The following is a 26,563-nucleotide window of genomic DNA, read 5'->3' on the forward strand; positions in this document are numbered from 1 at the left end:
GAAAAGGCCAATGAACCTAGATCATATTGGGTGAAAAAAGAAGGTAACAATAAAATTATTAGACGGAATTCACACCAAATGAAACATTCATGCACCACAACGCTTGAAAAAGAACTCATTTTAGAACCTGAGTTGTACCCTGATATTCAGTCACAAAGTGTTTATAAAGATACCACTCACATTAACGAAAATGATAGTGTTAATAAAACCATTAGTTGCCCAAGCCTAAATGTAAAATCAGTACCTACATTGAGTCATAACGTCAACCCAAATATTGAGACTTCTAGCAGTTATAAGACCAAAGTTGGTCGTAATATAAAGACCCCGTATAGATATCGATCTTAGGGGGAAGGTGTTTAATATATATATTGTCCTTTTCATGAGCATTTTTCAGTGCGTAACAAATGATAGGAAAAAGGGTAAGTCCGTGATAATACACATTTATGACATTTATTCTAACATGACATTTTAGTTAAATCTGACAATTGTCACATTTTATTTTCAATTTGGAATAAAAACAAATCAAATGAGTTTCTTGCATTTATAAAATGGTATTTTCTTTGATTTGTATAATAGTCTTATAAATTATACAGATTATATTTGTAATATTATTATCTAATTAAAAAAAATTATTTTTTTTATTATGGCGCCATCTATCGACAATTAGAATAACTAGAATAAATGTTATAAATGTCACCGACGAAATGTAATCACCGACGTGCCTTTTTTTCTGTCACATACAATTTAATGCGTTAGAAAGAAATCGAAAAACTGTGACGCACTGAAAGATGATGATGAGAAAAAGAATAGCTGTGTAGCAGCGTAGCAAGTCTGCGTGCTAGACATGACATGGCTAACTTCAAGCCAGTCAACATGGTTGTCACTTGCGTCACTTGTATGATTTATTGTATGTAAGATGTTTAATAAGTTTTACAAAAATATAAGTTTCCTCAGTACTATGATTGTTTGACTTGTAACCCATTAAATAAAGTAGATTAAACAGATTCACTTTCCCTGATTGGACTATCCAATATAATCCAAGGGACTCCAAAGGAGTTCCTACCCGCTACCCGTGCGACAAGTGTAACATGAGGATTAATACAGAACATGGAACCTCTTCTAGCCTCCCCACTCTGGCGGCCAACTAACTTGATTTGGCCACATCCCAATACTGGGCTCAGAAACGATAGTTTTCCGGACACAAAAAAGTAGAAGTAAAGTTTGGCACTTTTATCATGGAATATGTGATCAGTTTATTATTTAGTTCAGCAGTAATTAGTCCAGGGCGAATCTGTTTTGAGATGGACGTTGAGAGGTGACTCAAATTTTTTTGCAGAAATTGCTTGAAAATAAATCAAATAATAATATTTGAGTTATCCTCCCTCTCAAAAAGGTCCGGAACATTGTTTAAATAATCAAAATGTCAAAAATTTAAGGAAAAATTCGATTTTTTTCTTTGTTTTTTGATTATAACTTTAAAAGTATTCATTTCCGAGAAAAGTTGTACTGACATAAAAGTTGCGTAATTCAATTTACTACAATATAGAATTGGTTAAAAATTTAAAAAATAGTAACCCTAGTTGCAAAATAGCAATAATTGCGAAAAAACCATACAAAAACAAGTATTCGCATTTTACGTTTTTCAACCATTTATGCTACACTTAGGAGCTTCATATTTCTCCCTGAAAAACTTTATGATACAGTAAAACAATACTGTAAATTTCATTCAGATCGGTTCAATAGATTTTGCAAAATAAATTTTGCAATACAGCTTTCGCAAAAAAAATTCATTTTTTCAAAATGTTACAGGACTGAAAGTAAAGCAGATAGCAAGTTGAATTTTTTTTTGCTTATAGAAATGTACTCTACCTTTCATTTGCAATTTTAAAAATTAAAATCGATTAATTACCACGGCGTCAGAAAATTTTTGAAATAAACAATAATTTTTGGTGCTACGCGCAGGACAGCTGTGTTCGATTCACACAGGTTGATTTCCACCAAAATTTCTTCTAATCTTTATCTAATATATTACTTTCTTACTCTATATTTTGTTGTATTTTAATATTTTAATTCCACAAAAATCAAACTAATTTTATTATTGTTTGTGAAATATTGTTTAAACAATTGAATATGTTTAAAAATAATAAACTTTTATTATTTAAGTTAAAATATATGAACAAAGAAAGTTGTTGCTAATAAAAGTGTTATTTCAAAGGATAGAGTATGTGTTTTTATTTTGCAATAAACAAATTTATTTATTTATATCAAAATGTCATAAAAATTAAAATGTATCAATCATTATAAAAGGTCACTGAAATGCCCAATCAGAGCAACCTATCCGCTGTCCTGCGCGTAGCACCAATAATTAATGCTTATTTAAAAAAATTCCTGACGCCGTGGTGTTAAGCGATTTTAGTTTTGCAAAATTGCAAATGAATGGTACAGTACACTTCTATGTGCAAAAAAATTTTCAACTTGCTATCTGCTTTATTTTCAGTCCTGTAACATTTTGAAAAAATGAATTTTTTTTACGAAAGCTGGATTGAAAAATTTATTTTGCAAAATCTATTGAACCGATCTTAATGAAATTTACAGTATTGTTTTACTGTATCATAAAATTTTTCAAGGTGAAATATGAAGGTCCTAAGTGTAGCATAAATGGTTGAAAAACGTAAAATGCGAATACTTGTTTTTGTATGTTTTTTTTTCAAAATTATTGCTATTTTGCAACAATTGTGAGTATTTCTTAAATTTTTAACTAATTCTATATTATAGGAAATTTAATTACGCAACTTTTATGTCAGTACAACTTTTCTCGGAAATGAATACTTTTAAAGTTATAATCAAAAAACCAAGAAAAAAATCGAATTTTTCCTTAATTTTTTGACATTTTGATTATTTAAACAATGTTCCGGACCTTTTTGAAAGGGAGGATAACTCAAATATTATTATTTGATTTATTTTCAAGCAATTTCTGCAAAAAAAATTTGAGTCACCTCTCAACGTCCAAATGTACTAATATTTTTACAGATCCGCCCTGGTCTAAATATGAATTAGTAAAGAACATTATTTAAAACTTTACATCTATAAGCAGGTACGCCTAAGAGCTAGTCAGTTGGCTGTAGTTTATATCTCTCAATACCAGATATTAGAGAAAGTTTTGTTCATATTTATGCTTCTAAGATATTAACAAGTTAAACTATTTTTTATATTTTTCAGTTTGGTCATGGAAAATCCATCGAAAAATGATAACGCCGACATTCAACCCACAAATTCTGGACACTTTTGTACAAGTATTTTCGGAACAAGGAGAGGTTTTGACCGATATTTTAGATAACTACGCGGGAAAAGGCGAATTTGACGTATTTAACGTTATTTCTAAATGTACTCTGGATATTATTTGTGGTAAGATTAACGAACATGCATAAGTAGATTATATTAGATTATCTGAGGTCGTTAGGCCATGCAGCCTCTCCTTAGAGATGTTTTGTGCATACCTTAATAACCTTAATTTAGTTAGAGTCTAGGATGCCAGTAGGGGTGTGCATGATTTGGACGCTAAATTTAAAATTCGACGCTAAAAAATAAAATTACCTGTTTCTGCATACATGATTTGGACGCTGGGTCTAATTGAAATGTAAATGGAAAGTCAGGTAATAAAATTCTAGAGATTAAGCTTGATAAGGTTTATTTGTCACTTTGAAATAAATACGACATACATTTTACGAAATGGTATCGATCGATACAGTTAGTTTGATACTCATGTATCCTATCTCTAACGAACATAATTTTTTTCTACTCTTTGGATCTTTAAGTATTACTTTCATGGACACTATTAATTTTAATGTAAGTTTCAGTTTGAAAATTTTTTAAAACATCAATAAAATGGAAAATATTTGGATGAACATGGTAAAAATTATCATTAAAACGCGAGTGGAACGATTCACAAGCATTAGTTGTTAATTCTAAACTCTCACTCATCGCAGCCCACATCTCCGGTGGAAATGTTGCGTGGTCGCCAATGTAGTTGTCCAATAAGTAGTCGGAAAACTTTTCAATTTTTGCATCCTTTGGTTGAATAGCCATAAAATCATATATGAAAGATTCTTCGACTTCTCAGGGAGGTAAAAATGGCAGCCCAAAAATATATTTCAGCCATTTAGATATTTCACTGTCTGCCAATTTATATTCCCGAATTAAGCCACAACTGTCGATATTACGATACCAAGCTTGCATAAGATGAAAACGGCACCCTTACCAGTTTGTTTTTTGCGGGAAACGAAAGTAATTAGTTTCGGTAGTACCGTAAATAAATTATCAATATGTCATCAGATGTTACTATACAGAATGTCTCACCGAATAAATCCTATTCTACCTCTTACTCTACATCAGTGGAATTTATACAACCCGTTGGATGTGCATGATTTGGCCGCTAAATTTAAAAGACCCGCAGGAGGAAGACCCAACCCTTCGGTCCTAACTTTACTTTCTGGCAGCGTCCAAAACACGGGTACTTTTAAGACCCTCAGGTACTTTAGCGTCGAAAACATGCCCGCCCGCCAGTAGTACTTCTGATGCAGTTGATGATAAGCTTCCTAGGTGACTTGTTCCCTATGTCAGAGGGCGCTACAGTGACCTCTTCTAGGAATTTTGGTCGGTTGCAGAACAGTGCTACGCAGTTGCATAGTATATATATTCTGCCATTTCTTTTTCGTTGTCACAAAAACGACGGTTCTCACTACCTGATTTGCCCATTTTTTTGAGATGATATCTCAGAGAGCAGTTACCAGTGAGAAGGCCAGTGACTATTTTTATATCTTTTTACTCATTTCGAGAAGGCGGTTTTTTGCAGTAGGCGACACTTTTATGAGCCTTTTTGCTTGCCTTTGTCCTGATGCGTTAGACCACTATAGTTGTAATTCCTTGAGTTCCCAGGTCCGGAGTTCCACTCTGATGTGGCTCTCGATAGTCCACAGAAGAGTTCTGGACCTTGGATAGGGATATTATCCCCTTCTTTTGCGAGGCTATCAGCTTCCTCATTTCCTGCAATTTCCTTGTGACCTGGCACCCACATCAAAGTTACTTTGTTGCGTTCCGCCAGCTTCTTAATCTTGAGGGATTGTTTACAGTCCCAAACTTACTTTGACTCACAAGTAAATGACTTTAGAGCCTTTAAGGTAGCTTGGCTTTTTGATAAAATAAAGACTTTTGACAAAATAAGTTATCAATCGATAACTTATCAATCGAGAAAACGACAATAAATATCGTTCCCATATCACCAGATTGACAACAGGTGGAATACTTTCTTTGGCTACAACCTCCCGAGATTTTCAAAAATTATAAATCATACAGGATGCCGAGGAAATTAAGATGAGAGAATTTTAAATAATTCACAACCCATCTGCTCAGCGTGGTAAAAGTACCAACAAGAAAGATTCCTTAGTACTCAACAAAAGAGTAAATGATTTAAAATGTATAAACATTTTCAATTTCTTTACAACACGAAAATGCAGCAGCTGCATAATACTCTAGTTAAATCGGAGAGTGCAGGAAGCGTTTATACCGGTTTCGGAGGTTTTTTTCCTCCTCATCAGTAGTCCCATATCCTCTTATCTCCGATTTTCCCAGGTATCACACTTTGGGCCTTTCCGAATTGCAAAGAACGAAATACCGCGGATGAACTGGAGCCATCTACCGAAAAACAAAATAAGTTATCAATCGAAGTAGCACAGAAAACGACAATAAATATCGTTCCCATACCACCAGATTTTCAAAAATTATAAATCATACAGGATGCCGAGGAAATTAAGATGACAGAATTTTAAATAATTTACAACCCATCTGCTCAGCGTGATAAAAGGTTTTTCGTTTTTTGCAATTCGGAAAGGCCCAAAGTGTGATACCTGGGGAAATCGGAGAGAAGAGGATATGGGACTACTGATGAGGAGGAAAAATCCTCCGAAACCGGTATAGACGCTTCCTGCACTCTCCGATTTAACTAGATTATTATGCAGCTGCTGCATTTTCGTGTTGCAAAGAAATTGAAAATGTTTATACATTTTAAAGACTTTTGCCCTACGAGTGTTTCGGATGACATTCTTGGGCATTAATGTTTATAGCATGTATTTCTGCCTGAAACATACATATATAGTTGGGGCGTTTTCAAGAGATTTAGATAGCCTGGAAATTGGACCCAGTAACTCCCACTCCTACCCTGTCATCTATCTGAGATCCATCCGTGTACAATACAAGTGAACCTTCTTCCAGTTTCGGTTCAACTTCTTCACTCATTTGGTGGTTTTTTATGACCACTTCATATGGTGTTTCGAAGTCGAATTTGACTGGCATGACCTATGTCGGCCTGTCCTTGGAATCCAAACATGCATAAGTACTTAAATCAGTAAAAATGTATTGTGGATGTATAAATTATAATTGCTCTACAAGCGTTAAGCAGAAAGGGATTGATAGGGAGTGAGATACTTAACAAATATAAGCAGTGGGGTTCCTACGATCTTCTCCGCATCCCACATTTCGCTCGCCATCGTTTTCTACCCACCCATTCGTTTTTTTCTATATCTCTATCTGCCATAGACTGTTCTATACCTTTCTTCCATGTTTATGTAGGCCTTCCTCTTCTTCTTCTATTTATGGGTGTGTAATTTAATTCTTTTTTTGGCCATCTTTCCTCTGACTCTGGAATTCTCATAGCATGATCATACCATAGCAATTTCTTTGTTTCTATTTGGTCAACCGTGGAATATACACAGAGTTTGACAGAGTACGCCACGATAGGCTAAGAGACATTCTTGAAAGAAAAGACGTAGATAATAAAGATCTGCGAATAATTCTCAACTTATATTGGAATCAGAAAGCTAACATCAAAATAGAAAATGAGATATCAAAAGCAATAGAAATACGTAGAGGAGTACGACAGGGGTACATTTTGTCATTACTGCGCTACTGCTATTTAATATATAGTGAAAGCATCTGTCAGGAAGCCCTTTTGCAAGCAAATGAAGGAATCGCAATCAATGTAGAGGTTGTAAATAATATTCGATACGCGGACGACACTGTACTAGTTGCAAGAACAGTAGAAGAATTACAACGATTACTTAAAAACATAAATATTGCTTGCAACAATTATGGCATAAACATTAATATCAAAAAAACCAAGTATATGGTCTTCAGTAAAATCATGACACAACCAGCACATATTAGTATAAACGGCATTTAAATTGAAAAAGTATCAAGTTACAAATACTTGGGAACTTTAATAAACGAAACTGGAGACCAAAACAATGAAATAAAAAGACGTATCGAAATTGCCAGGGCCACCTTCATAAAGATGAGAAAATTCTTCTGCAACAGAGATATAAGCATCCTTCTACGATTAAGAATGCAAAGAGGTTACGTATTTAACACGCTGTTATACGGTGTAGAGGCCTGGACTCTCAAACAGAACAACATAAAAAATATTGAAAGTTTCGAGATGTAGTGCTACCGTCGAATGCTGAAGATAAGTTGGGTTGAAAGAATCACAAACCTTGAAGTAATACGAAGGATAGAAAGGGACCCAGCAATTTTGTTAACGATAAAACGAAGAAAACTCGAGTATTTGGGTCACCTGATGAGAGGTCATAAATACGCATTACTTCAAAATATAATGCAAGGAAAAATAGAAGGAAAACGGAATCCAGGCCGTAGAAAAATGTCATGGTTGCGGAATTTGAGAGAGTGGTTTGGCTGCACCACTAATGAACTTTTTAGGTCAGCTGTAAACAAGGTCAGGGTAGCCTTGATGATTTCTAATCTCCGATAGGAGTGGCACAAGAAGAAGAAGAAGAAGGAATATACACCCTTTGTCCGTCGTTTTATTTCCTCATTTGGTACGTGTCGTAATCTAGATACCCTGCATGCTCTACGTAAGTAATCTATTTCCGCTGCTTCTATATTTTTTCTTTCCTTCCTGTGAGTTGCCAACACTCTGCCCCATAAGTTAGTTACCCATATGTTCCACAATTGTTCTGTAGATTGTTAATTTTGTGTTCAGCTTCACCTTGTTAGACCATAGTAGACCATTTAAAATACGAGTTGCTTTCCTTCCTTGCTGTATCTTATGCTGTATGTCTCTTTTTGTAGTTCCTTTTTCTGATATTATGCTTCCTAAATATCTATATTCCTTACATTTTCTTAGACTTCTTCCGGATTCCGGACCAACTCCGGATCTTCGGTTTCCTCTCCTATTCTCAAATATTCCGTATTCGATCTGATGACTTAACAAATACATAGAATAATAAGTAAATATAATGTAAGAAGAAAGGATTGACGCAGACACCACCCATCAATGGTTCACTGTAAATCACTGAAGTCTTCCGGCCGCAGTCTTAAGTCTTCTTAGCTTTGTTTTAGTTTAGTTTTGGTTTTGATGTCATGTCCAGTTAAAAAGTTATTACCGGAAGTTTGGCAACAATTACTTAAAATGAGTAAACTCGTAGGACTTACGAAGTCCAATTGCTTGTTATAAATAAATAATTATAAACAATATGAATTTGTTATAGAAACTGCAATGGGTATTAAAGTTAATGCACAAACTACTGATGCAGATTTTACTAAATGGACAGACAGGTAAGTTCATATTTGTTAATTACTTTATAATCTTCCCCTTTTCCATGACCCTTGGTCTTCTACCAGTAATTCATCATAACATGTCAACATGTCATGTTTGTTTAAGGGGAACGGAGCAAAATGCAAAATTTTGACGCTTGTCAAAATTTTCAATCTTTTAAATGTACATATGTATTCATTTTTTTCGAATCCTGAGAAAACTAATAAGTATTTTTGACAAATTTAAACGCAGAATGACATACTTTTATGAAAGACTTTATTACCTAGGGCTGAAAGTCCCTTAGAATAAATAAAAAGTTTCTTTTGAATGAAATATTTGCAACTAAAAATCACGCTAATTTTTTTTTATTTTCACCCCTGTAACTTATTAAAATAAACATTATAGAAGTTTTCAGGGACTTTCTGTCCTCGGTAATAATGTAATCTTTCATTCTGCGTTTAAATTTTTCAAAAATATTTATTAATTTTCTCAGGATTCGAAAAAAATTAATGCATTTAAAACGCATTGAACATTTTGACATGCGTCAAAATTTTGCATTTTGTTCCGTTTCCCTTAAGGCTTGTTATTTTCTGTGCAGTATACTCTGAGGATGTTCAGGGCTTCCTTCTTCATTCTTATCTTTTTTGTTGTTACGATCCTTTCTGATACGTATTGAAACTCGTTGATCTGATTTTGGTATACTTGGTGTATTAGTTATTCTTTCCTATACTGTTGTACGGAGTTGAGTCGTGGACTCTCACAGACGTTACCTGCAAGAATATTGAGGCTTTTGAAATGTGGCTGTATCGTCGAATCCTGAAGATATCTTATACCGACCACACTACTAATACTGGGAAAGTGTTCTACACACAGAGCTACTCGATAAATCCCCCAATTATTCCAGACAGTGTATTCAGTGATAGACCAAATTGCGTGCTGTCATCTGCATGTCGAATTTTACCAATGGGGTTAGCGATGATATAATATGTTCACTTAAATAAGGAAAAGTATTTTTCAAATATCGCTACAAGTTTTAATTTAAACCAAGGATATAATTATTAACAAAATCAATGGGAATATCCCAGTAGCTGGCTCTATATCATAATTAAAAAATCATACAGAAGTAAAAAACTTCGTTTGTATAATGGTATATAAAGTTTATTAAAAACTATTAAAATGTCATCCAAATGGATTGCAAAACATTTTCAATCTAAATCAGATCATCTTCAGTGCGTTCTGCTTAGCAGAAGAAACTAGCACACTATTCAAATAGGTAACATCGAGATATATATATATAGATTAACAAGATTTTATATATATATATATATATATATATATATATATAATCAAATCCCCTTCTACCTATTGGTGTCGGGATTACAATAATAACTTAGATATTGTGTACAAATTTACGCCACTGACTTCTATTTTGTGCCAATACTTTTGCTTCTTTCCAGGATTTGCCTCTCTTTTGTAGAACTTTTCCAATAGCTTGTTCCCATGTTTCTCTTGGTCTTCTTCTCTTCCTCTTGATATTTACTTTCGCTTCCCAAATCATTTTTACCGGTCTTCTATCATCTAGTCTTTGTAAATGTCCCCACCAGCTGATTTGTCTTTTTTCTATGAATTCTAAGATTGATTCCACCTCCAGTTCCTCCCTTATCTGCTCATTTCTTACCCTGTCAAGTCTTGTGATTCCTCTCGCTCTTCTTAGGTACTTCATTTCCGTCGCTTGTAGTCTGCTCTTCTGCCTCTCTGTTAATGTCCACGATTCACAACCGAAGGTGAGTATGGGTCTATATATTGCCTTAAATAATAATAATATCGTATGGCATTTTTGCCGGGGAGATCCTTTCGGATAGTTCCAGCGCCAATTACATCTTTAATACTGTTTCAAGTAACTAGTGTCGATGTACACTAGCCCAGGGGGACCGACGGCTTAACGTACTCTCCGAGGCACGAGACGGCTCGTGTCATTATTGGAAATGAAAATGGTTTGTCTTTGGCAGGGATCGAACCCACGTCTACTGGCGTATGAGGCCAGCGTTTATGCCGTTACCCACGGCCGCTCACATTGCCTTAAATACTTTCATTTTTGTACTTTGCGCTATTTCCTTTTTTCCTATAAAAGTTGTGCTCATTGCATAATATGAATTTATTGCTTTCTCTATACGTTTATCAATTTCTAAACCTTGTTGACCTGAATCTTCAATTTTTACACCTAGGTATTCGAAGCGTTCAACTTGTCGTATTTGTATACCATTGATCTGTATACTCACGTTTTCTTTAGTTTCTGCTATTACCATCACTTTTGTTTTTGTTAGGTTTAGTTTCATGCCACTTTCTTCTAATATTTCACTCCACGTTTGTAAGTTTTCTTGTAGGTCCTTTTCTTTTGCTGCCATTATAACGATGTCATCTGCAAAAGCACATTCTGCTATTTCGATCGGTTGTAAGTTTTTGTATCCTACAAATAGGTGTTTTGTTTTCTGACTACATTTTTTAATTATTTCGTCCATAAACAACGTAAACAATGTTGGGCTTAGTCCTCCTCCCTATCGTAGACCATCTTTTGTTATAAAATTTTCTGACTTGAGGTTTCTAGTTATAACACAATTCGTCGTATTTTTGGATAGACATTCGATATTTTTCCTTAGTTTGGTTGCTATTCCTATTTGTTCCAGGAGCGACCATACTTTTTGCCGAGGAACAAGATCAAACGCTTTTTGTAAGTCGATAAACGCAAAATATGCTTTTCCTCTTCTGAGTTTCGTTTTCTCAATGATCTGTTTAACCTTTAACTACCCGCGCATCAAGTTATAACATAACTACACGCGTGGCGTACTTTGTACGCCACAAGAAAATACACTTAAGGTAATACAGTAGCGATCAACAGGTAGCCAAAACGCGTTCCAAGATTGCGGCTATAATTTTGAATATTTTTTCGAGATATTTGGCACACGTATTCGTAATATAATAAAAAATGGCGGTACAGAGCCCAATTTGAAAAATATATTAATATGTGGAAATTACTCTGTAACTAAATACAATATTTAAAAAACGAACCTGTACCGCCATTAAGAAGAACAAAAAAATACACTTTCTTCAAATAAACTTTTTTATCCGATGGCTAGATTTTGTGTCATTTTGGAACTACTAATGAAATAAAAAATTTTAGTAGTTCCAAAATGACACAAAATCTAGGCATCGGATAAAAAAGTTTATTTGAAGAAAGTGTATTTTTTTGTTCTTCTTAATGGCGCTACAGGCTCGTTTTTTTAATATTGTATTTAATTACAGAGTAATTTCCACAGATTAATATATTTTTCAAATTGAGCTCTGTACCGCCATTCTTTATTATATTACGAATACATGTGCCAAATATCTCGAAAAAATATTCAAAATTACAGCCGCAATCTTGGAACGCGTTTTCGCTACCTGTTGATCGCTACTGTTTCCTCTTAAAAACAGCGGATTTGTTTAATTTTTTTTGAAAAAATACACTTAGTTGTTTGTTATAAACCTTATTCGGTATCAGTGAATACTTGGAGTTCCTTTTCAGTAAGCCAATTGGGATTTATAACTGGAATCATGGAATAACTGGATTCCATGATAAATAAAATTACTAATAAAAAATTTTTTTAAATGTGATTTTTTACAGGAGAAAAAGTAATGTTTACAAAGAAAAATATATTTTTTGCCATAATGACTAAAAAACAATTAAAATATGTACTTATATTACGACTTATAGTAATATAATCCTGGGGTATATTGTCCACCACCGGAAACAACAAATAATAAAATGTAAATTACGATCTTTCCAGAACGCCGATTATAACGAAACTAAAACCAAATTGTAAAGCACATTCCAGTGATAGGTTAGAAAAATAAGCAAGGTCAAAAATTAAATTTTTAAATATATTTCCAGTAGAATTCTTATATCTGGCGTACAAAGTACGCCAGCGCGTGTAGTTAAAGGTTAAAGCAATAAAATAAATCGTCAGTTTGTAAGAAAAAATTCAACATCCCGTATCTCTGAAACGAAACATTCGCGGACATACGTTTATAAAGCCAACTGTCATTATTTTTTCATGCAGAGTTATCCCTTAAAGTTTGTCGCACTTATTTAGAAACACCATGTATTGACGAAGAACGTGTGTAGTTGTTAAAGTACCTAACTTTTTTATTATCCAACATAAACGAATGAATCAAAAAACAGAATGTTAAGAAAACCAGAGGCTATAGTTGGGTTTTAACTTCAGTATTTTATAAATGCTAGAATATTCCACAGGGTGATGCGAACTTTGAGCAAAAAACACAGTTTGATTGGTACACCAGGTATACAATGAAAATTTACCTGTTTAACAACAATATTATTACAGTGGTATTGTTAAAGAATCGGGCTATTACATGTTCAAAAAATAACTTAAATCGGCCAACAGGTTTAGGAAGTATGAGACATCAAAAATGACCAAATTTTTAAGTGGGTCGATTTCTATGCACGTAAGTTTAGTAGACTTGTTTAACACAATATAAAAAACAGTACACATACCGAAACAATGGTTACTCTCCACCTTTTGTGCTATCCTTAAAAATGCAAATGCTAAAGACTGCAGTGAATACAGATCAATATCGTTAATAAGTAATGTTCTTAAATTATTCTTGAAAATAATACATGGTCGTATAAATAAAAAATTGGAAAAAGAAATAGATATGATAGTTAGTGTGGGTTCAGAAACCGACTAAGAACCAGACAGGCGTTATTTGCTTTTAATGTGATAGCTCAAAGATGTATGGATATGAATGTGGATATGCATGTTTTTATGTTGATTTTGAAAAACTATTTGACAAAAAAAGACATGAAAAATTAGTCCAAAGACAAGAAACATTGATAAAAGGGACTTACGAATAATAAAACTTTACCTACTGGAATCAAGGAGCACAAATTGTAATCGATAATGAACCCAGTCCAGAAATTGAAATCAAGAGAGGAGTTTGGCATGGATGTATTGCCTCCATTACTACTCAATGTATATCCCTTTCGTGACCGGCTCACACGATCGTGAGCTCATGTTTATGTTATCATGGAATAACTGGATTCCATGATAAATAAAATTACTAATAAAAAATTTTTTTAAATGTGATTTTTTACAGGAGAAAAAGTAATGTTTACAAAGAAAAATATATTTTTTGCCATAATGACTAAAAAACAATTAAAATGTGTACTTATATTACGACTTATAGTAATATAATCCTGGGGTATATTGTCCACCACCGGAAACAACAAATAATAAAATGTAAATTACGATCTTTCCAGAACGCCGATTATAACGAAAATAAAACCAAATTGTAAAGCATATTCCAGTGATAGGTTAGAGAAATAAGCAAGGTCAAAAATTAAATTTTTAAATATATTTCCAATAGAATTCTTATATCTGGCGTACAAAGTACGCCAGCGCGTGTAGTTAAAGGTTAATAGTGAAGATCGAGATATATGATTTACTTTACATGTTAATATTATGATAAATATAGCGACTACAAGTCGATGTTAAAAGAATAGTGCTCAAAGGGCAACATGGTTCCCTGCTCGAATAGAACGTGTGGTTCTTTCCAGTTCAATGGACACAGACCAACAGTTGGTTCATTAAACTGGCAAGAACCACACGTTCTATTCGAGCAGGAAACCATGTTGCCCTTTGAGCACTATTCTTTTAACATCGACTTGTAGTCGCTATATTTATCATAATATTAACATGTAAATCATATATCTCGATGTTACCAATTTTAATAGTGTGCTAGTTTCATCTACTAAGCAGAACGCACTGAAGATCAGTGCCGGTTTATCCACTGGGCGCATGGGGCGGGCGCCCAGGGGCCCGGGCCCCGGAGGGGCCCGAATTGGCCCGTTCCTCTTAATTATAAAAAGGTAAAGTCGCTAAATAATCTACATATTTTCCGAAAATAATCTCATATGCAGATACGCCAATACACTGCAAACGCCATGTTCTATTGTTACATCTCTTCACGCCTATACACAGTGGCGTAGCCTAGCCCCACAGGGGCCCCGTGTCAATGTTTGTGGCGGGGCCCTTTTCCAAAAACTACAGAAAGTTGTCAGAAAGATGTTTCGAATTGTAGTGAATTTTGCATGTGAATCCAGCTTGGAAGCAACTAGTTATTTCAGAACTGTTCAAAGTGTCTACACGTTTTTTTCGGCTTCTCCTCAAAGGTGGAATTTACTGAAAGAAAGCAGCAAATGTTGTGTAAAAAGATTAATGCAAACTAGATGGTCCGCCCGACTTGACGCTGTAAATGCATTAAGTATTTAAAAACTACGGATCCATCAAACATATTTTTTCCAGTTAAACAATAATAGAGATGAAAAATCAGCAGATAGAAGTGAAGCCAAGGCACTGTACAATAAAATGGATACCTTTGAGACAGCTCTATTGACACTGATTTGGGCAAGAATTTTGGAACGAGTGAATGCAACAAGCAAAACGTTAGAAACTGTGGGCTTAAACGTGTCAATGTAGTAGAATTAATGACATATCTTTTGAGCTTTGTTGGACGTAAGAAATAAGTTTAGTGAAATTGAACAAGAAGCGAAAACTTTCTTTTGCGAAGGCGAGGATATCTCAAACATCTACTATACAACTGACCTTCGAAGAATAAAGAAAATAAAAACATTTTTCGAAGAAGCAGGTGAAAGTCAAATCATTTTATAGGGGCAAGAGATATTCAGAATTGAAGTATTTAATATTATAATATGTGGCAATATTACTCAAGATCTTTTAAAGAGAATTGAATGCTACAAGGGTGTAACATCAGCTTTTAGATGTTCTTTTACGCTAGATAAAGAAGTCAAGACGTCAATTAATATTTATGCGAGAAATATTGAAATAATGAAATTACCCATTTTGTAACGTTATGCCAAAATTTAAATAAACATACATTTTATGAAAAATTTGATGTCATCCAGGATGTAAAGGCAACTTTTCTAAATATTTTAACTGCAAATTTATTTGACGATACTAATTTCTAATGCATCAGACGAGCGGTCTTTTTTAAGGTCAAATTTGGGTCAAGAAAACCTAGACGCATTATCACTATTGTATATAGAGAATGAAGAACTGAAGAAACTGAATCGTGATAATATTATATTATGGCAGTTTGCGAATGCCAAGTCAAGAAAAAAAGTGATCTAACTTTTGTCTTTTTGTATTTTTTAGAATATGTTTTTTGTTTGTCATGTGTTGTTTTGTGAAACTTTCTGTTTGTGATTTATGTTTTCAAATGTATTTTTTTGGAATATTTTTTATAATAATAGTCTCCCGTTTTATACTGCTGACGCGCCTTACAAGGAGGGTAACAGGGCCAGTGATACGCTTCAACCGCCTATTAGGTATTCTTCTTCTACGGCACTACAGCCCAAATTGAGCCTTGGCCTCCTTTATTTTTTGCCTCCACCCTTGCCTGTCTGTGGCTGCTCTTCTCCATACACGGACTCCTAAAAGGGCTTGTGCGTCGCTGTTTACTGTGTCTTCCCAGCGCTTTCGTGGCTTCCCAACCGGTCTCTTTCCTTGCATTCTAGCATTCAGTGCTCGTTTTGGTAGCCTATCCTCTCCCATTCTTATCACATGTCCGGCCCATTGCAATCTTTGTAATCTAATGAAGTCTGACAGGGGCGTTTCCTTATAAAGTTGATAAAGCTCGTTGTTGTATCGACTTCTGAAGATTCCGTTTTCCCTCACAGGTCCTAGTATTCTCCTAAGTACTTTCCTTTCGAATGTGTCGAGTTTGTTTTTGGATGTTTCTTTCAGCACCCAGACTTCACTGCCATAGCATGTTATTGGTCGAATTAAGGTTTTATAGATTCTCATCTTTGTATTTCGGTGGACACTTTTTGACTGAAATATATGGGAGAGGGCAAAATAAGCTCTGTTTGCCTGCGTTATTCTCTTCCTTATTTCTCCATCTTCTGATCCGTCGGCATATATTTCTACTCCCAGGTATGTAAACTTTTCAACCGTTTCAATGTCATCTTCATGTATAATGTTTTCTGGGACTATATTTCTTCTCGTCTGAGTCATTATTTTTGTTTTTTCTGTGTTAATTTCCAGACCTAGCATTTTTGTTTGTGTTTTTAACTCTGCATATGTTTCCTGTGCTCCTGTTGATGTTCTACTCATAATATTAATATCATCAGCATAAGCGGCCAGTTGAACCGTTCGGTTGGTCAGTAGATTTCCTCGTCCAGTTTGCATTTGCCTAACCGCATACTCCAGTGCCAGGTTAAACAATGTTGGGGCCAGCCCATCTCCCTGTTTTAGTCCCTGCGAAATGTTAAAAAAGTCTGTCCGGTGGTTTTGTATTCGTACACATGCCTGAGTTTCATCCATTGTGGCTTTAATGAGTCTTATTAACTTGTGTGGTATTGACAATTCAGCCAATATATAGTATAGTTTGTTCCTTTTGACTGAGTCGTATGCCTGTTTGAAGTCTACAAACACGTTGTGAACATCAATATCGTGTTCCCATGCTTTGCTCAAGATCTGTTTTACTGTGAATATTTGATCCTGCTTATTAGGTATTTCCCCTGGTTTTACCCAAGGTACTCATTTTATTCAGACTGAGTCGACCTGGGGCCTATAGACATTTTAAAAATGTCTAGTTGTTCTTGCCGACGCTGTGATTTGAACCCCGGCCTACCAGCACCCAAGTCAAGCATACTACCGCCTGAGCTACGCCGGCCCGGGATTATTTTTTACGTTGGCTATTCTTCTTGCTTGTTTAAAAAAATATTTTATGGATTTTACAATAAACCTTTATAGTTAATGCAGGTGTTTCCTTGTTAAAAAACTGACAACGAATAGCAATGAATGGGGCCCCTAAACCTCCAGCGCCCAGGGCCCGAAGTTAGGTTAAACCGGCACTGCTGAAGATGATCTCATTTAGATCGAAAAGGTTTTGCAATCCATTTGGATGACATTTTAATAGTTTTTAATAAACTTTTTATACCATTATACAAACGAAGTTTTTTACTTCTGTGTGATTTGATATCATTATTGTGTTCTTTCAAACCAGATATTCAGAAAGATCTTTCATGTAATAGTGTCTGCTTTATTGCATTTTTTTCATTTCGTGTGGGAGTCCTTGTGCCCAGGGCTCCCACATGACAATCACTGTGCTAATATAGAGCCCCTAGAGGGATCAAAGTGGTATCGAGGGAAGTGAATAGCCTGGAGCATCGGAGCGGGGTAGAGTAATTCCTGCTTACATGACTTAATCCTCTTCGCCTCATTGAATTGTATCACCCAAATGTCAATCTCAAGGAATGTGCATTGTGTGCAAGTCTCTCAATCTGGATTAAACTATGCTTGATCAAAATATCGCTATAAATTTTCATATTTCAGGATAATGGAAATAGTGTTTCTACGAATTTTTGTTTTATGGTACCAAAATGATTTTATTTTTAATTTATCTCCGCTTGGAAAAGAAAGTCGCAACATTGTAAAAGGAATGAGAGATTTTACTGGCAGAGTAAGTAATTTTTGAAGTTATACTTCTTTACGGGCGTAATGACGGTGAAATTTTATATGGGAAAACCTAGCGACCGGGCGCATGCGCATTATAACTTTGTTCTGATTGGATGTTCAAATGACATGACAAAAATTATCCAATATGGCAGCTGTGGCACAGCTGTGGGACTGTGTTTGGTTATAATGTATGCTTGTTGCGTTTTAAAATTTGTAGGAAGAGAAACAACAAACAAAAAGTTAGTTAATGGTTATACTGCCTTTTTAAATAGTTTTCATATTATATTTTTGGACTTATTTACATAGAAGCGCATCAAACTGTGCCTAGTATGAGTGCCGCAGATCTCGCTTATTCAAAGCTAAAGAATCTTTCACTGGTAAGTGTTATAAATAGTTGATCAAATTTTGTTATGATATTTGAGCATAGCCACTTTGCACGACTCAAGTGATTGCGAAATTTATTAGTCGTTATACGGGCTCCGATACCTACCTTGAACCTACCAAAATACATAAGTAGTATGTAATACTTTTATTTACATAATTTGATTCTTCTTACTCTATGTTTTGTTGTATTTTTTCAATTCTAAATCATTTCAATTCAAAATCAAAATAATTTGATTTACATAAGTTAAAAATGTCAAAAGGGTAATCTGTTTAGTTAGACGATCTTCGCACGTAAAGACAAGCTGCCTCTGTGGCTAAATTTTAATGCGAGTGAAAACGCAAATACCAGCCGCGTGGTAAGTTGGTTCGAATCCCAATAGAAACTTTTATTTTTTTTATTTTTTTTTTATACATTTTATGATTGTAAGTATATTATTATATAATTTTATTTTCAGAAAATACGTATTTAGTTAAAAATTTTTCCGACAATTAATGTTCAGAAATCATTTGTGGCATTTTTAATGTGTTTGTGTGTGTTTTATTTTTTTATTATTTTAATTTTTGGCACTGTTTTAATAAAAATGTTTGAGAAGTAGTAAGTATAAATTAATTTAATATTTAAATAAAATATAAATAAAAAGTATATTAATTTCGTTTATAATCATATAATCATATAATAGAAGTATAACTTCTTACGTGCGTACAAAGTACACACACATTCTTTTTTTTGTTAGTCCGATATGTATGTACTTTGATTTATTAGTATTTTGAAGTTGTAACAATATCTAGATATAACAACAAAACCGAAAGTTCACAAATGAATAAAATTAAAAGAAATTAGAATAAAATAATTATGAAACGAGAAACATTACACTCGTTACAGATTACTTATAGGCCAGGAACCGAAGCTTTTCTCCTCGCAATTTTTACAGAATGGATCGATTTGCTTGAAAATTTAAGAATAAGTAGTGAATAGTCCAAGGATCAAAATCTATATGATGCCGAAAGGCGCTTTTACCATGGGGGTGTTTGCCACCCAATCTCGGAGGTTGAAATTTTTTAATTGTATCACCAGTTTTATCGCTTTTAACTCCAGTTTCTTAAAAACTGATCATTCTAAGCCAGTCAAACTTCTAGAATCTATTAATAATATATAAATAAAGAAGAATAAATAAGGCCAATGACTAAAAACACCACTAACTTACATTATTATGCTTCCAATTGGATTTCTCCTTTTTTTTCAAAAAAGTATATTGATTTTTTAACCGTAACTTTTTTAGTTTTTATCTTAGAAAGTTTGGTAAAAAATAATTTTGTAGGTTTTTACAAGATCTATAACCCTATTAATATTAAATCTTTTTAAAATCCTCAGTCGCAAAAAGAGGTGACTTTGAAAGGGTTGGTAAAGGTGGTTTTTGCATGTTATTACAAGATTTAATTGTCAATAGCTCACTCAATTTTTGCCGTAGACAACATTTTTGCAAACCAAGTTCTTGGGAATTAAATAGACTATAATTTCATATTTCATATATTCATATCATTTTTACGTATCTCTGATGCTAATCTTTCTATTCTGAAGAAAAAGCCATTTCATTCCAAGCTACAAAAATTCGTTATTCGCTTTTAACTCCATTTTTTTAAAAACTAATCATTCTTAGTCGGTCAAACTTCTAGGACCTATTAATAATAAATAAATAAAGAAGATCAAATAAGGTCAATGACTAATTTTAATTAGGGTGGTGATTAGGGGGTAGCTTCCGATCACTTTTTTTGCTGAAAAAAATAAGGACTGATATTCTTTTCATTATGTCACTTAATTTTTGAGCTAGAGACATTTTTTGTTATTTTTGAAGATAAATATTTTTAAATATTTTAAATTAGTTGAACAAGTTATCCTCGAAAAATGCATAGTTTTTCAGTCTTTTGACTTTGAAACCACAATATTAGCATTTCACGAAGAAGAGCAAACATATAATAAAGTACCTATAGCTCGATTACTATTGGTCTTAAAGAAAATTTAAAAAACGGTTTTGTCTATTTTTTTAAAAGCTACATTTTTGTTAAGTAAAGTTGTTTTGATAAAACGAAAACTTTTGGAGTTATCAGCAGAAAACTTATTTAAAAACATTGATTTTTTCGATATAAAACTTACACTTTCGATAGCGAATAAATCGAAAATATTACCCACATAACAATTTCATGTTCTTAGTAGATTCATAGAACATACTTTTCAGAAAAACTATATACTGAGAATATGCGTAATTACCATTGCGAATGTGCAGAGCAGATACTGAGTATATACTACATTACAGTACTTAAACGTTCTATGTAAATACTTAAAATGTACTACCGCACTTCTTTTCAGTATATACCAAGAATATACTTTTTAGAACATTTCAAGGAAGTGCTATAAACCTTCTATTTATATACTTAGGACGTACTACCGCACATCTTTTTAGTTTATACCAAGAACGTACTTTTTAGAATATTCCAAGGAAGTGTTATAAACCTTCTATTTATATACTTAGAACGTACTACCGCACATCTTTGTATGGGAAGAATATATATTTTTAAGAATATTCTAGAAAGTGCTATGTTACTCAGAAGTATGTTTTCAGCGTCACCTAATCTCATCTTAGGTTTTACTGGTTCTACCAAATACCTATTATATTTACATATTCTAATTGCATATGAGAATGTATAGTTAGTACCTACATTCTACAATATTACTTAAAAAGTGAGTTGGTACATATTTATATATTTTAGTTATTTATATAAATTATTATATAATATTTAGCTAAACTAAACTATGTATAAGTAACTAAAATTTATATACTTAGGTATACATATTATGTACTACTTACCTAGATACCTACTATTTAAGTAATATTGAGTTACCAAAATAGAATATAATATTTTGAAGCACCGCAAACAAAATAAAGAGATTATGTATAGTCTGTCCGCTATAACTTTTCCCATGCGGTACGATTCATTTTCAATCAAATTAAGTCAAAACAGAAAGTGAAACGTACGTCGATGTGTGTAGTATATAGTATACAGTATACAAAATGTATATACACATCGACGTTCGTTTCAATTTATGTTTTGACTTAATTTGATTGAAAATGAATCGTACCGCATGGGAAAAGTTATAGCGGACGGACTATATGTTCTTTAGTCCTAATAGTACCTTATTATTCGTCTTCTTCCTTAACACTGCATAGATACAGACACCCTCTTATCTATGGATACAGATACAAATAATGCCTGTTTTCGTTTTCATATTTTACCTTTGTTTCATTGTTTCCTAACCCTTTATTCAGGTAGGAAAAGGCTGGCGGACTGGCCGTGTGACCGTTTGCAGTTTGTTTGGTCACCGAACAAAACAACGATGCATCGGTGGTTATAGTGTTGCCAAACGGAGGGAAATTTCCCTTTCTGAGGGAATTTTCAACATAAAAGGTGATAAAAGGAAAAAGTTAACTCAAAAGGGAATTTTTTCTCCAGTCCAAATTATTTAAAAAAAAACAAAATATTTGAAAATAATTAAACATATCTTCTTAGATTTTGTCAACAGGAGGGAATTTTTTTTAAAGTGGGAATTTTTAAGGTATGTTGACGGAAAAAGCTTATTCAACGGTTGGCAACACCAAAGCCTTTGGTTGTGGGTTGAATATTGAATTGAATGTACCTAAATTCAAATTCCAACGATTTTAAAATACTCATGATAAACTCATCGAAATGGTAAAGTCATTTCAATTATAAAAACGAATTTTTAATAATAAACGTTAACACAATTAATGTTTAAACTTTTTTACCATACAACAATTTTGAAATGAAATTCGTCCAATACTATACCTACATACAAAAATTTTATTAATTTTATTATTCTAAAAAATAACGAAGTTGATAATCTATAAGGCTAATATTATGCTTCCTACCTACTATACATACATATTATTTTTAAGATATTTTAAAAGTATCTACTTATAAGTATGTGTTAGGAATGTACTTATAAGTATGTGTTAAGAATATTCGATAAAGGTGTATTCTAAGAATAAACTTTTACGTATATTCAGAGATACTACGTACACGAATGTGCTCAGTATATTCGGTAGATACGAAAATATTCTTTGAAGTATATGCAAAGAACATGAAATTTAGAATGTTTTTTAAGGTACATGCTATGCTTGTACTACGCATATATTACAAAGAATATACTCCGACGAATGTTGGTAGTATATGCTTCGAACATGATGCGAACATCATGTGGGCAATTTTATCAAAAAATGTATAAAACGTCTTTTGCTTAGAATGAATGTTTTTACCAACTCTTGTGGTCAAAATATAATAAAAAATTTCCACCTCGATATGGGGTGGCAACCACCCCCATGGTAAAAGCGCCTTTCGGCATCATATAGATTTTGATATTTGGATTATCCACTACTTATTCTCAAATTTTCAAGCAAATCGATCCATTCTGTAAAAATTGCGAGGTTTTGTCCTATTTTAAGCTTCATTACTTAGAATATTATTAGCAGACATTATCAGCAAAAGTTAAAAGCAAACAAATGTATTATGTCAATTATACAGTTATTGCTATACACTTGCGAGCAAAAAATCGACTCAAAATAAAATAAGTTATATTTTTTGACTACGCTGTTTGGCAAGTGTCTATCCACGTATAGGTAAAATTAGAAGTAAAAAATTGTGAACAGAAGTAATTTTTACTTCAATGACACCAATATTTATAAAGTTAGTAACTAAAGAACATAACAAATATAACTTAATATTGTATGTGAGAAAACATCTTATGAGTGAAAGTCATTATTAATGAACATAAAAGTAAATGAACTTAAAAATTAAAATTAATACTGGGTATTTTCTCCTCTGCGTTGTGTTTTGTGTTACACTTTCCATGCGTGATCTTAAAGACCTTATTAGTGAGGAAGTTTTCTGGAAAATTTTAAGTCAAAATGTGCAATAGGAAAAAAGTTATGTGACTTTATAGACGAGCGGCACACCACAAAAACGCTTATTTCTCGAGAAACTGTGAGATGTGATGACCACGGTGTGGTGAATGGCTAATTTTTGTCATACATTATGTTTTTGATGGTGCTGAAAACGAAAATTAGGTTTATTTTGCATTTTACTTGGACCAACATTGGCAAAATCGCAATTTTACACTAAAGATAAAAAATAAATAAAATTTTGTTCCATTTTAATATTTTTTTCTAAAATTTTTATAGTATCATATTTTTTATCTTTCTGAAGACAATGGTACCTGTTTCAATTTTTCTGTCTCGTTATAATAAAAGTTATGAATTGTTTAAAGTGAAAGGTGCAGATTCCTGCATTGCAAAGTTTAACCGCAAAAGTTGAGTGACAAAATTTGAAATTTAGCTTTTTCATTAAGTTTATGGTAAAATATAGGGTACAAAGAATAAGACGTTTTATAGAAAAAAAAAATAGGTAATGCAACGTTTTATTTTAAGAAAAACGTGATTTCATTTTTTTTTTTATTTTTAGGGTAAAATTGCGATTTTGACAATGGTCCCTAAGTAAAATTCAAAATAAACCGTATTTTCGTTTTCAGCACCATCAAGCACACCGTGCTTTCTAAGCTTCAAATTATAGTCTAAGAGCTAATGAACCCTCCGACTAACGGTCTTCCTGTAAGGCTAGAAATTTGTATATCGATAATTCATAGCACACCAAGGCTAAAAACCATGACCTGGCAGGCATCAGCCTTGCACGTGTATCTACCAGGTGAATCGAAAAGTGCATAGTTTAGGTGTAAAATAAACTTTCTCCTGTAAGGTTTAACTTTATGTATGTGTTTGAGTAAGTCATTTTAGAAGAAATATGTACAATGACAGGCGATTCTGAACAGCATAAGACCTTGCCAGGTGAGGGGAAAGATTAGGGTCTTTTCCTAAAATTATTTTTTTGCACCGAACAAAGTTTTTTGGGTTTTTTGAATCATTCCAAACAGAAAAGGTCTTTAGTGACTTTTCTCTTAGGTTAACAGTTTTTGACACATAAGCGATTAAAAATTTAAAAATTGCGAAATCGGTCATTTTTATCCCTGGATCGGGCATTTAACTGAAAATATCAGTGTTGCCAAGGTAGGTAGATATTCTTTAAACATCTATTGATGAAATCCCGAAGAGATTTTTGCAATACAATATCGAAAACCCCTTTGTTTCTTCATTGCTATTCAAGCGGGCGCGACACTGTAGTATAAGTGAAGACGTTTGAGTTTGCATAAATTCATTATCTCGAAAATGAGCAAATTTGAAGAGAAATCCTCAAACAGGATGTTAATACAGGATCGTTTAATAAAAATAATAAACACATGTTTTTTTGGTTTTTCATTTGGAAGGGTATTTCTCGAGATATTAGACCGTTTCTATAATTTACCTATGTTATTACGATAAATTGTTTTTTCCGATTATAGCGCCATCTATCCGTAATTCGAAAAAATGTCTCGAATAAAAGTTACTTACTTTTACATAAGGAATCCAAATCTGAAATAAAAACTTAAGGTTTCTATTTAAGATTTCAAAGTTAATCCCCACCCCACCTCTAGGGAATGGAGTGGGGGATCATATTTGATGTAGTTGGATACATTTTTAAATATTATTGAAAATGTATTTTTCCACCTACCTCTACCGAAAGTATACTTTTCCAGACCTGATTGTAGGGAGCAAAGTTGTACTTTTCCTCCCTAGGGAGGAAAAGTAAAAGTGAAGTCATTCATGAAATATAACTTATTGACGCCCTGTACAATATCTATTTTCTATTACGTAAGTATCTATACATTTTAACGTTTATTTATAAAACACCCAGTATTTTGCAGAATGGTAAAAAACAGTAAATTGTTATTTTGATTTAACAATGTTTACATTAATAATTTGACTTATATTTGACAGTTGACAGTTATATTGTACCTACTTGTTAGTTTTAGTTTTAATAAATTTTGTTGGTTAGTTACATAAAGAAATTAAGTAAAAATGAAAAATGACTTGTTATTAATTTGAGGAAGGTGGAAAAACCATATGTACATATAATATGGGAGTAAAGTGCCTTTTCCTCCCTTGAATGATTACTGCCCTCCGCTACGCGTCGGGACTTCATTCTCGGGAGGAAAAGTAGCACTTTCCTCCCTTGTTAAACAAATAGCTATTTCAGCTTTTGGATCCGATGTTTAGTTCTCGAAATATTCGACCGTTCCGCTACTTTTGGGACACCAAACGCTTTGGGACACGCTGTATAAAAAATAATAATTCGGAAAATGAACTCATGGACGTTGATAAATGAAATGAAAAATGAATATTTTAAACACTATTCTATATTCTGTTGTAGGTTGTAAGAGAAAAGAAAAAGGCGTATGAGGAGAGAAAAAACTGTTCAGATAACGATGAAGGTAAATTCCTCCAGATGTATTACATTGATATTTTTTAAAATCAACCAAGAATAAATTACTATATTATCAGAATTATACAATACTGCTTTATCATTATTATTTATTATTATGTATAAATTATTTATCATAAAATATTTTCCTTAGTGCCACTAAAAAGAAAAGCCTTTTTGGACTATTTGATGGAAGTGACCAATGACGAAAACGTAGCTTTTACCGACCAAGAATTACAAGACGAAGTTACCACCTTTATTATTGCAGTAAGTATGGTTCAGTTATTTTTAAAACTGACTCTTACAACCTTGAAACAAAGAAACGATATAGTAACCACCTATAGTGCCACAACCCTAATATATATATAGACTTGTTGTTTATACCCCGTTTAGGCTTGAGCCTCTTCAGGGTGAAGGAACCTCCTTTTCAGGAGTGTGGGGATGATAGAGTGAGCTTGTTGTGAATGTTAGATGAATGGTGGAGAGGCAAAGCTGCCAGTGAATCAGGGGTTCAGAAGGTGGTTTTAGCACAGAAGCTGTAGATGTGAAGGAGAGAAGTTGCCATAGCCCAGTGAAGCGTCCAGTCAGTCAATGAAGGTCCAAATCTGTCACCAAA

General features: G+C 33.3%; 1 protein-coding gene across 1 annotated transcript in view; it reads left to right on the forward strand.

Moving 5' to 3' along the window:
* Positions 1 to 26,563, forward strand: part of LOC126881116 (cytochrome P450 4C1-like) — a 75,370-nt gene that overhangs the window by 38,002 nt on the left and 10,805 nt on the right. Inside the window, exons 4-8 of the mRNA XM_050645170.1 lie at positions 3,220 to 3,405; positions 8,559 to 8,625; positions 18,022 to 18,148; positions 25,897 to 25,957; positions 26,102 to 26,214. Of these exons, the coding sequence (XP_050501127.1) occupies positions 3,220 to 3,405; positions 8,559 to 8,625; positions 18,022 to 18,148; positions 25,897 to 25,957; positions 26,102 to 26,214 (554 nt within the window). The remainder of the gene's footprint in view (positions 1 to 3,219; positions 3,406 to 8,558; positions 8,626 to 18,021; positions 18,149 to 25,896; positions 25,958 to 26,101; positions 26,215 to 26,563) is intronic.

Source organism: Diabrotica virgifera, chromosome 3 (genome assembly GCF_917563875.1).
Source record: "Diabrotica virgifera virgifera chromosome 3, PGI_DIABVI_V3a".
NCBI classification, from domain to species: domain Eukaryota; kingdom Metazoa; phylum Arthropoda; class Insecta; order Coleoptera; family Chrysomelidae; genus Diabrotica; species Diabrotica virgifera.